At 42.0% G+C, this 12978-nt stretch overlaps 1 protein-coding gene across 6 annotated transcripts in view; it reads left to right on the top strand.

Moving 5' to 3' along the window:
• TOX3 (TOX high mobility group box family member 3) overlaps positions 1-12978 on the top strand; it is a 110969-nt gene that overhangs the window by 75850 nt on the left and 22141 nt on the right. For 4 of the 6 annotated variants that reach the window (XR_010727131.1, XM_066243610.1, XM_066243605.1 and 1 more), the window contains exons 2-3: positions 4031-4096; positions 8757-9011. Coding sequence is in view for 5 of the 6 variants with exons in the window: in XM_066243605.1 (XP_066099702.1) it covers positions 4031-4096; positions 8757-9011 (321 nt within the window). In the remaining variant the exon portion in view is untranslated. The remainder of the gene's footprint in view (positions 1-4030; positions 4097-8756; positions 9012-12978) is intronic. The other 2 variants (XM_066243606.1, XM_066243608.1) reach the window with 1 other exon arrangement.

Raw genomic sequence — 12978 nt, 5'->3', positions numbered from 1 at the left:
AGGGATGCCGACCGGGAGGCAGAATGAATGGCAGAATTTTGCCATGTTTGTGCCTGATTTGGGTGGGGCACGTCGCTGGACCCTTACTTAGAAGCTTCCGTTTGTTAATATATATGAAACGGAGATAGAAATTTTGTTTATCTAGCTGGTTGTTGGGGAAATTAATTACCTTTTGTGGCACTTAGGAAAACTGAAATAATACACAGAGAAGGCTCTCCTGGGCAAACACACCATCGTTATCATCTATCACGCGTCAAACGGAAGTGATAAGATGATGCCACTCAGGAGGGGTGATTATGAGACTGACGTTGAGATGTGCCGTCTCCTTGCCTTTCTTCCTTCCGCGAGTCCTGGAGAGCTGAGACTCTGCCCGGCCTTGTCCTTAGTTCTGGGGGAGCCCGCGGGGAGCATGGCTAAGGTCCCTTCCCGCGCCGATCCAGGGTTTGTTTTTTCTTCTTTTTTCTTCTTTTTTCTTTTCTTTTCTTTTTTTTTTTTTTTTTGTATTTTTCTGAAGCTGGAAACGGGGAGAGACCGTCAGACAGACTCCCGCATGTGCCCAACCGGGATCCACCCGGCACGCCCACCAGGGGCGGTGCTCTGCCCACCAGGGGGCGATGCTCTGTTGCGACCAGAGCCACTCTAGCGCCTGGGGCAGAGGCCAAGGAGCCATCCCCAGCGCCCCAGCCATCTTTGCTCCAATGGAGCCTTGGCTGCAGGAGGGGAAGAGAGAGACAGAGAGGAAGGAAGGGGGGGGTGGAGAAGCAAATGGGTGCTTCTCCTATGTGCCCTGGCCGGGAATCGAACCTGGGTCCCCTGTACGCCAGGCCGATGCTCTACCGCTGAGCCTACCGGCCAGGGCCTGTTTTTTCTTTTTTCTTTTTTTTTTTGTAACGTCTTTACCAATGTCACGGTCTCTTAGAACATAATTTTAATTGTACACAATTTAGTTGAAGTTAATTGTTCTGAGGTCATGATATGAGAGATCTGTCCCCAAAGGACCACTTTTTCTTTCAGCCTCCGATCTGTTCTTAAACAAATAGAGCAGGATTTATAGGTCACAAATTAAAATAAAATAAATAAAATTAACGCTGGCGTTCCTGGATCAAGGGAAGTCACCTGGAAAAGTGGCATCTGTGCCATTCTGACCCGGGGTCACCGCTGCAGGAGCGTGGTCCATTGTAGCAAATAAACACACACACACACACACACACACCACCCGGTTAAATTTGAATCCCAGGTGAAGAAAGGATACTTTTTTTTCCCTTTTAGTATACGTGGGAAGGTCTCATTCCACTGGGCGTCTCCTGTGTTATTTATCTGACTTGCGCTCCACAGGGGCCAGGCCGCCTGGGCGGAGGGAAGACCGGGGCCCGTAGCACGTCAGCATTTGAAACCATCTTTGTGGAGGTGATGGTTTACCCCACACACAGAAAAGAGACCTTTGCTTCTACTTGAAGTGATAACTGTCCCTGCCTGATCACCAAGTGTTCCCAAATTAAAAGCCCTTAATTAAGGCCTTATATCCATACAAAAGATAAGCTGGGAGCCCTGGGTGAGTCCTTCTCAGTCCTTCAGGTGAGAGCTTTGCAAATTACCTGGACCCCCCCCCCCCGGAGCCACCTGCTTGACTGCAGGCAGCGCCACCATCCTGTGGCTCATGGCTCATGGCTCATCCTCCTCACACCCCAGTCGCCTGCCTGTGCTGTTCCTGGCTTTTTTCTCATCTCTCCAGGGCAAATACTAATTAATGGATACAATTCACAGCTGATTAGCTGTAGTTTCTTCAGTAATTACATTCGCATCCTAACTGTTCAGAAGAGGATTTCTAACCTAGTTCTTATTTCACTCTAAGCTTAATTTGTTTTTGGTGGGTTTTTTTTTTTTTTTGAATTGTTTAGGCCCTTAGTTTAATAGCCATTTTATTTTTCTTTGTTGTTTTAGGTGCTATTAGATAATAAGTGAGTTTAATCTTAAAAAAAGAAAGAAAGAAAAGGAAATACTCTGTGATAATAAGCTGTTTGCCTTAAATGGATTTCTAATTCCCCGACACAACCTGCATTTAAATAACGTTAATGTGGGGACGCAGGCTGTCAGCAGCGTGGGGGGCGGGGCTTGGTGCGTGGGCTGCACCGCAGGACCCAGGGTGTCAAATATTTACTAAGAACATGTGGAATGGAGGCTCGAGACTTTAATTCAAAAATCACTAATTCATCAAGAATTCCAAGACCAGAAACTATTCTTTTTTTCTTGAATATTTTTAACATTGTATAAATACGGGGGAAATGTTGTTTGTGTAGTTGCATCCACTCATGTGTGTGTGTGTGTATGTGTGTGTGTTTTATTTTTAAATTATTTTTAAACCACTTTGTTGTGCTATGGTAGGACGTACAAAAACCTCTGCATATTTAATGCCTGCGACTTGATCGTTGAGAGATAAGTGCACATTTGTTTTTGATATATCCCAGGCCTTGCGAGAAACCAGATAAAGGCCTTTCTTAAGCACGAACAAATACATCTTTCAGAAATTCTTATAAAGATATTTATCCAAATCAATCCGAGGGCTCATTGTGCGAGTGAGTATTGAGGCGTCACTTTGCAGGGTGGGATTTTTTTTTTTCCCATGGACCGTAACGGTGCGCCCGGAACCGTTAGAGTCTTTCGTATAAATCCTGCTTAGTTCTTGGATCCTGACATGATAAAGTGTAGCGTGTCAATCCTGCTTCTGCGCACGAGTCTGAAGGGTTCAGAGTCAGGGGCCGGGAGCCCCCCCGGAACTGAGTGTCCGTGGGCTTACCGAGAGAATTTATGTGGGTCTTCTCTATGTGTCTGTGTTGTAGTTACCCCCCTCTTCCCCCCTCTTTCCCTTTCTCTCTCTCCCAACTCCTTCCCCTTCTACTTGAAATAATTACTAGCTCTATTTATGTTAGAAAATGGGTATATACATTTCATCCTTTGGAGCCCAAACCTATGTGTGACTTAATGCATTCAAATGGAAGGAAATCATATACTTTGTAAAAAGGAGGGGCATCCTCTGACCATTTCAAAATCATGAAAATAATAGGACGGCAGCTAATGACCCTCACGGAGCCTGTCCCATCATGCCGGGCTGATAACGATGTTTAAAGCAGCCCCGCCTGCCCACTTATCCTATCCGAACCCGAAAACACATTCCTGCCCAGATCCAAGTTTTACATTCTGATAACAGGTCTCTAGAAGTAAAGAGCTTATGTCTGAAATGCTGATACAGTCTTATTTGTGATGGTATGAATGGGCTATTGTGTTAGGGAATTAAATTAAAATTGCTGTGTTCATAGGATCCTGCTTATTTTTTAAACCTCTTTGCACTTAATGTTACATTGAGAGATTAAATATCACCATTTTCAACAGCTCTGATGGATATAGATATCATTTTAAACTCTGGAGATTTAATATATATATGTATATATACACACATATATGTATATTCTTTAGTCTTATTATTTATTTATATTCAACGCCACACCCCGTTCACGAGAAAATAGAATTCGAGTCCTGGGAATTGAATTGTTTCCTTTAATTCACATCTTAACCTAGCCGCACTTGTGACATCTGTTCTGAGAAAGTAAGCTATGAAATTCCAACATGTTTTTAAAAACATGTCAAGGTGATTTGGGGGGGGGGACTCTTTTCCTTCTAACCCCTGACAGACACCAGTGCCATAAACAGCGCCCACTAGTGACCAGTTGGCCGCCTGTTGGGGATTGCCTCCCTTTGCTATTCGTCTTGATGAGAACCCAGTTTTCTGGAATTACCGAGTTCGCCTCACCTTGTGTGCCCCATTTTGGGGGGCGAGGAACCAGCCGACAGTATAGCATGGCACCCGGTGACTGGCACTGCTCACGTTTGCTCTGAGTGAAGCTGCTGTTCCCTCCCCTGCCACTCCGGTATCCTTCCCAGATCCCAGCAAGGAGGAAGTAAAGCCCCCCCACCCCCACCCCCAATCCTTCATCAGGCTGCCTGTTAACCTGGAAACGCTCTTGTTTTCTTTCAGTTTGGGACTAACAATAACTACATGAACATGGCCGAGGCGAACAATGCTTTCTTCGCAGCCAGTGAGGTGGGTGTCTGTCTCAGATGTGTCTGTTCATGTGTTGTGCGGTCCTGAGATCATTAGAAAGGGCTCGTGGGGAAAAGCCACGTGTCGAGTTTATCTTTCTCTTACGTGGCACGAGGGAATGAGGTCGGAGGAGACACGAGAAAGGCCTCCTGGAAGAGAAGAGGACCTGACACGCCCGTCTCTCTCCCGCGTCCTGGGCTGTCGAGGGCGGCGGCCATCCGCACCCATCTGTCGGTGGAAAGAAATACGTGTGCAAACAGAAGGAGACCTGTGAGGACGTCCATAAAAATCTATTTTGTTTTCTCTACAAACTGTAGCGGTCCCTAAGCAGATAGGCGGTTATTTCAGAAACTGGGATGGAAGTGACTTTTAACAGGAGATAGTTTACCTTCACATAGCTTTGGGGATGATTTCATTAAGGCGCTATGGTTTGGTAAACATGGCGGGGAGTTTTGAGTTTTGGTTTTTTTAGATCCGCACAGCCCAGTACAGTGCCTGGCACATTGGAGGTGCTCAGTCAGTACTGACGGACTGAATGAATGGATGAGTGTGCTCCAAGACGGGGTCACAGCCAGACACGCTGAGGGGCGGAACGTAAAGGCAGCGCCACGTTGGCTCTGGGCTCGCTCACGGTTTGTTGGTGCAGATGGAACATACAGCTTCCTGTGGCTGTTCTTGCTGAATTCCTTCCTTACTGTCATAGGACTGGTGTCTGGCCTTATTAGCCTGCCCTCCAGAAAAACCTCAAACTTGATTAGATCAAGGAAAGTTTTTTTTTTTGTTGTTTTTTTTTTCCTTTCTAAAAATGGTAGGCTGTGAGATTAAAGATTTTAAAACAAGAACAAACAGGCCCTGGCTGAAAAGCTCAGTTGGTCAGAGCATCATCCCAATACGCCAAGGTTGTAGGTGCAATCCCTGGTCATGGCACAGGCAAGAATCAGCCAATGGTCTGAGCAGTGGTGGCATAGTGGATAGAACGTTGACCCGGGATGCTGAGGTCCCAAGTTTGAAACTCCGAGGTCACTGGCTTGAGCCCAAAGGTAGCTGGCTTGAAGCCCAAGGTCACTGACTTGAGAGACCAAGGTCATTGGCTTGAGCAAGGGGTCACTCGCTCAGCTTGAGCCCCCCACCCCAGCCAAAGCACATATGAGAATCGATTAATGAACAACTAAAGTGCTGCAACTACTTCTTATCTCTAAGAAGTTGATACTTCTTATCTCTCTCCCTTTCTCTCTCTCTCAAAAAAAAAAAAAAAAAAAAAAAAGGAACCAACCACTGGATGCTTAAATAAGTGTAACAACAAATTAATAATCTCTGTCCCTCCCTCCCTCTCTTTCTTTGTTCCTCTCTTTTCCTTTCTCTTCTTCTTCCCCTTTCTCTCTGTCTAAAATAATCATTTAAAACACGGAAAATCAGTGAAATTGGTCCAAATGGAACCTCTTAGCTGTCCATGTAATAAAAAGTCTTCATTTCCCAAATACATTCAGATACAGGAACCTGAACTAGCTTGACCCCAGAGAATGAAAACCATAATGGCTCCTTCGTAAATGATCTTGGTCCAAGGAAGCAAGTGAGTATGCCAGGAATTAACGCCGAGAAATGATTGGGAAAGATGGGGAGTCCAGAATGGAGCGTATTCGTAGATGAATCATTTTCACAGTGACCCTCATTCCTCTCACCGAGAAGACAGCCCCGATAAGGGAACAGTGTTTGGCACTGGCTGCGGTGTTGTTTGTGATAATGAACACAAACCCCCATCTGTAAGGACAACATGATGTTTCATTCTGTGGGATTTTTTCCCCCCTACATTTGAATCAAACATTGATGAAAGCTCCACTGCCGGCAGCTGCTCAGAGACAATTTAATTCCAGCTGTGATAATTCACCGTGTCAGACGTTGGCTGTTGTATGTTGATACAACAGTTCTCCAGATTTGCATTTTTATCAAAAGGAACAAATGTTTTGAGCATTTCAGTACAGATGGTATTTAACCATGTACACTCTACTTTAACATGTTCAAGGTAAACACTGAAAAGTCAGTATCGGAAAGAAGTAATCATAGAAACTCTACATGATTAATCTGAGGTCGGCCAGAAGGCGCAGATGAGTCAATCACGTTTTTGTTGTTGTTGCTGCCATACGTGCTCATTTGTATCATCTCAGATAACCGATGTTCTTTGTGACGTTTTTCTCTAATGAATGCTTAATGTTCTGTTTAATACAGTACCTCTCTTTAAAAGGGGTTGAAGCTTTTAGCATTTTCTTGGTTAGGTCCTGTAATATAATTTTATTGTATCATTTTATTAGGTTATGACAGAATAGTATACTAAATTCTAACTTAAAATTGTTTTGCTTTTTATAAAATTATATTGGAAGAGGACATATTTTATGTATAAGATCTCTCTCTCTCTCTCTAGTCCTAAACAAAAATAAAAATGAAAACCTCTTTAATTTTGACTGCCTAGCATAAGATGTGTTTATGTTAGAGTTTAAGAGGTAATCTTACATAATGGTATCCTTGTACGTCATTACATCATTTTTTTTTGAACAGAAAATAAAGCCCAAGTAAATGTTAATGCATACTACATTATAGCATGTGCCTAATTTTCCGATCACTGCATTAAAAGTAAAATTTTTTAAACATTTTAATGAGCGCAAACTAATTCAGGAAGACTTGAGGTTTGATGCGGTCAAGTCGGAATTCTGCCTGCAACCAGCTTTCTTCCCATAGATGCCGCCCTGTGGATAATACTATGGGGACCAGGAGACTCTGAGTTTGAAATTCACACATTTGCTTCCTGTTTTCTCCATGTCATGATTACCCTGACCATTTTTAAAGTACTTTAAATATTTATTGAAATAATATTTCAAGTGTTAATTACAGTGGTAATGAAAACAGCCAAATGCCACATATCAAGAATGAGTGTTTATCCGTATTGTTAATGTGATATGTTAGATTTCATTAAGCAGTAATGGGGTAGCAAATGAGTCACAAATTACAGTTGCATCTGTTACTAGACCACATTAGTGCCAAAATAACAGCAAATGCAGCCATAGGGTTACATTCATTAGCCAACCACATTAGCGGCCAATTCATCCCTTTGTGCTTGAGAACACAGGGTACCATCGTAAGATATCAACATCTTTTTGGGGGGGTGGGGGGGTCGTTATCAGAATGAATATGTCAGAAAATCTAATATTTCATCCTAGCTTTTGAGTGTGTTACTATGCCATGATGTTTTGCATCTATTGAATCTCTGCTAAGGACCTTATGATGTTCCATTGTCCGCCATAGACTCCCATGGCTTGTGACCTTTTTATTTCTGGTGAGGTAAAAATCAGAGTTGACAGGTTCTGTATGCAAGAAATGTGAGGATTTTTTCCCTCCCCCTCCGTTTGTTTCTGTTTTCTCTCGAGTGGTTGTTAAATTATATCATCAGTTCATAGATTGAATAATGATGATTTTCAGCTCTAAATTAGTTCTTTTAACCAATTACAGCAGATTCAAATTATCTTGCACCAATTCATTCTTCAAAAAATGTTATTAATAATAAATGAAGTGTAAATTGGACCCTCTGAGCTTAAGAATAAAAGAAAGATATCTGAGTGTCCCCCCAACCTCTTCGTTTGACCAAAAATAGTATTTTAGACCTCGACCACCCCTCCCAATCTAAGTTCTAGTTTAAGAAAGGTGGTTAGCGGGGTTGAACATCCAGTCCTGGTTTGTATCAGAAGGCCCTATTTTATCCCACTACTGTATCTCTCTATGTAGCGAAGAGGAGAGCAGTGCCGTTTCACTGGCAGCTCTTGAGATAGAACACTTGTCTGTTGATAAGTGAGCAGTCTCAGCGGAGTTAGTACATCTCAATCCATATATAGATTGAGATGTGCCCATTGTATAGATTGTGCCCATTGTATAGATTGTCTCTTAAACGTTGAAGACTGGCAGAAAGTGTTCTGATAAATACATAACAACATCTTCATGTAACAGGAAAGAACTCTCCTGATAGTTTTATATCAAAGCGCCGGGACCTTTTAATAGCTGTTCTGACGACAGCGCTTATGAAATGTTGTACTACAAACAGTAACAACTCCCATCGAAGCCTTCCCCGCACTTGGGAACGTATCAGTAAGGAAAGTTAGAACGCACACCACAAATTTGATACGACTTGTTTTATATGTTGTGACAGAAAGTAAATACGTGCGATGTTCACTTCTGGATTAATGTCGTGTGCGCACCACGAGGTCGTTCAGCGTTTTATGAAGCGTGTGGGTGACGGGAGCGGTTTGAGCTGCTTCGCTCACATATCAATAAAGTGGCAATTTGTTATATAGCCAAATCTAATGTTGCTACGGCTCCAGCTAACAACAAAGACAGATGTTGCTAATTAAGTACGCATTAAAAAACTGTTAATACTGATACTCCATTAAAACCATATGATAATGAGACTTAAATCTTTAATCAGAATGATCAGCAAAACTTTATATATGGAAATCGGTGTTTAAGATGTTTTCATTTGAGAAAGAAATATCTGGCCTCACGATATCATCTTTCTATGCAAAAAAAAAACACAAAACCCAAAATACTTTCTGTTACCCTCCGGGGAGCAGTGAGAGATAGGAACCAAGTTTGAAGATCTCTGTCCTCTGTTTCCTTTTAGCAGACGTTCCATACACCGAGCCTCGGCGATGAAGAGTTTGAGATCCCGCCCATCACGCCTCCTCCGGAGTCAGACCCCACCCTGGGCATCCCGGACGTACTTCTACCCTTCCAAGGCCTCAGCGACACCTTGCCTTCCCAAGGAAGTGAATTCACGCCCCAGTTTCCCCCTCAGAGCCTGGACCTTCCGTCCATTACCATCTCAAGAAATCTCGTGGAGCAAGATGGCGTGCTGCATGGCAGTGGGGTGCACATGGTAGGCAGCGGTGGATTTTCTTTTCTGCTTTTCCTGGGAAAGAGCTGAGGGTCCGTGTTCTGAAACGTGCTCATGCCCATCTAGCCGGGGACATGTGAATTGTTCTTCGGAGGGCCGTGTAAACACAGGTGCCAGATCCGTCCCTGGTATTGGACGAGAGAGAGGGCATTGGGTTGGTTTGACAGTCGCATGAATGAGGGTGACCCAACGAGAGCTTTCTGATTTGAAACGATTTTTTTTAGAAAGTCAGACTCATTGATTTGGAAGCAACCAGTCTTGTCTTGCCTTTGGCTTAACAAGGAGGCGTACTTGAATCAGCAGTCTGCCCAGGTGAGAGTGTAGAAACGGCAGCCCTGATCAGGGACCTAGGTCTTTTGCATTTGTTGGATGATAACATCACGTTGACGGTATGCGGCCTGCACCCACCTCAAATGAAATATCAAACTGTGACACAGAGAAAGGAGAAAAAGAATAATTGCTTATCACCAGCAGAGGAAAATATAGGTTCGGTTATTGTGTGAAATGTACCTAATTGTGTTATTTATTGTTATCAACGCTGCAGAAGGCACTCCAGAGAGCCAAGATGACTAATGCAATCATTTTGGTTCTATTTTTCTTAGTGAGCAATTATAGTCAACAATCACCAGAGTAAATCTGCTTAAGTATTTTAAACTCTTCTGCTGGGATTTTTTTCCCCCCTGCCATACTATATAAAGCATTTGTGTCTATCTAGGTGAGTTACTAAGCAGACATTTTAAAATAAGATTAATTAATTTTCAAACAAGATTTTTTTTTAACCCTGATAAAGTGAAACAGATGTGTTGGTATAACAAAAAACAAATCCTGTTGCTTGTTTACATATTTCTCTGCACGTTAGGACCACGCCAGTGGTGTTTACTGGTTTCATTGTTAATTCCCAGGATAACAACAGACAATTGCAAAATATGTAGTGGATTAGCATGCAGATCCAACACGCTCTCTGAAATATAAGATTACTTTCCCAAATAGGATTGCGGCAACATAATTTTCTTGGCCTGTGATCTTTTGTGTTTGAGCTGAACATCAGGGTTTTTTATTTTTTACTTTTTGTTGTTGTTGTTGTTGGACAGGAATGCAGCCAGCAGTCGGGAAAGGGTCATTAACTATTCATAAACGTTCCCTGCCATCACAAAATAATTGTTTCCTATGGACTTTCTTACATGTTTTTTTTGTCCCTTTGACACTGGACAGGAGGGTTCTGTCTCTGTCCCGGTACAATCAGGCTTGCAAGGTTGTGCCTGCAAACTAATAAAAATAAAAAGGGTGTTTAGTCACTAAAGGAGTTAGCCGGGGCTCACCATCATTCACAGATGCTCAGCGAGACTCATTAAAGTCATGGAAATAGTTAAAAGACCATATAATGGGTGCTAAAATGTGTACTTTATTAAATTGGTAAATATTTATTAATAATATAAGCATCTGCCCTTAAATTAAACATCTGATGAATTACCTTTCCTCCAAGCTATAAAACTGTTATTGCTGCTATAAAAAAGTGTAAAGGAGGCATTTTGACTATGAAATTTCATTTCATGGTCAATTGAATTTACTATATTGGAAAGAACTAAAGATGGAATCATAAAATAATTATGATATTCACATACACTTAAAAGAACAATGCTTTCACGGACTGGCGTTGGAAGAGAGGACTTAATTTTTAATGTTGCTTTTGTAATGTATTGCTAATCACTAAAGCAGGCAAATTATTTCATTGATTTTTAAAAGTATAAGCACATTAGCTAAGTGCAGGCTGTTGCCATGGTATTCACATGGCCCCCCCTTGTATTTATCGGTACCTTTCTTAAAGTTTTGCTGAACCTGAATGATATTTATTTGGGCTTGAAACAAACCAATGTTGTTGAAAATTCTAGTAGGATTTCACCTTGAAGAAATGTCATGGGGTTTTAAATCACAAATGTTGGGGGGAAAAAATAAATTGTACCAGGACAGAATTATGATGAATACAATGTGTCGTTGGCTTTGTTCTATGTGCTGCTTGACATGTTCACCTATAAACTTGAATTCAGAATCGCCCGAGGCATGGTTAAAAATAGGTTATGTCAAGGTTCTTCTCTGTCTCCCTCCGGTCCCCAGTTGGCTGCCTACATCGTAATGCTTCGCGGCAGCTCCTCGGAGAGTTCCTGTAGGAAGGTCACCAGAAAAAAAATAAAATAAATAATACTTTGTACACCGTGCATTCGGCTTCCCCGTACGCCTGGGTCGTTCCTACCCCGTGCAAGTGAGAAAGAAGTTTTGCCATCCGAATGAACATGGCTGCCGAGCTAAGGAGGGCCAGGGTGAATTAAGACGATCCTACGAGAGGAAAAGGCGGCTTGTCTCTGTTGCAGGAAGCCTGGCTCTCCACAGAGCTTCCTCCGTTCTCCTTTAGAGAGAGACTGACAGCTTGTCACATTCCCGATGAGCTGCATTTTTTTTTGTTGGCAACAAGCACAACATGTTTATCTTCCTTAAATTTATGCTATTATATTTAAACACAGAGAGCGGGAGCAGAAAGGGAGGATTAAAATGAGTCAAATGAAACCTACTCGTGGATACAGAGAACAGACTGACAGCTGTCAGAGGGGCGGGGGTGGGGGGCTGGGTGCACAAGGTGAAGGGATTAAGCAAAAAACAAAGCCAAACAAAAACTCATAGACACAGACAGCAGTACGGTGATGACCAGAGGGCAGGGGGTGGGGGAGGGGGAAGAGGGGAGAAGGGGATAAATGGTGACGGAGGGAGACCTGACCTGGGGTGGTGAACACACAGTACAGTACAATCCACAGATGATGTGTTATAGAATTGTACACCTGGAACCTGTATAATTTTATTAGCCAAGGGCACTCCAATAAATTCAATAAAAAAAAAAAAATATATATATATATATATATATATATATATATATAAAGGCAAAACTTAAAAACAAAACAAAACACCAAGTCCAGTGATTAGCATTCATTCACATTTTCAAATATGCAAATAATGCTCTGGTATTCAAAAGTGTATGGTTGAAAAATTAAGTCGATGCATTTGTGACTTCAAAGGAAAACCTCGCTGTGCTTGTTGTGGCTGTACGTCTCTCAACGCCTTCTGTGGTTAGCAGGTGGAAAGTAACGCATCATTTTGGTTTAAAAATGCCTTCCCTCTCCGTCTTATTGTCAGTCCAGAGGATCATCTGGAAAAATTATTTTAATCTACAAAAGATTGCAATCTGAAAAATCTACAACAAGCAAGTCAAAGGGTTTTTTTTTTTTTAACACCTCTCTGTAATCTGCCCAGCCTGCTGAGTAGCACTGACATCGGCAGTACATCAATTTCAGAAAGTGGATTATTGTTACTAGACAGCTATTGTGACATATTGGGTCAGTCATAAATGAAAGATATTCATGCAAGCATGCAATACTTGTAATGAAGTCTCACTCTGACCTTCTGTATGATTGATTCTGTAATTTAGTTTTCTCAGGCAGTGCCTGAAATGAAATGAAATCATGTTGAACAAGTTTTGAATACCCACAGTGCACCAGGACAAGAAAAATCTACAGCCCTGGAGGCTTGAGAGAGAGCAGCTGAACGATTTATCTCTATGCTATTATAGCCTTTGCCAGCATTCAACATTTCTTTTTTTTTTTTTTTTTTTCCTTTCCTTATTTGGCTTAAGTACTTAATTCTGCAGGTAGCTGTAAATGGGAAAATAAAATGCTGCTCAGATTTAAAATGACAGGACAGGAGTATGTGCAGGGGACTGATAAAATATCTTGAATAGAACTGACCTTTCATGTAGCTGAAAGTTACTGGGGGATTCATCCTCATAATTACCATATAGATTATTTTTATTTCTTTCCCGCAATGAAACATTTCAGAGAGCAGTAGTGCTGATTGAATGAAAATTGAACTTGTTAACATTCTTTTCAGCTTAGCCTGTTGTACATAA

This window comes from Saccopteryx bilineata, chromosome 9 (assembly GCF_036850765.1).
Source record: "Saccopteryx bilineata isolate mSacBil1 chromosome 9, mSacBil1_pri_phased_curated, whole genome shotgun sequence".
Classification (NCBI taxonomy): Eukaryota; Metazoa; Chordata; class Mammalia; order Chiroptera; family Emballonuridae; genus Saccopteryx; species Saccopteryx bilineata.
Note: the sequence above shows the minus strand (reverse complement) of the source record. Positions and strands in the feature narration are given on the sequence as shown.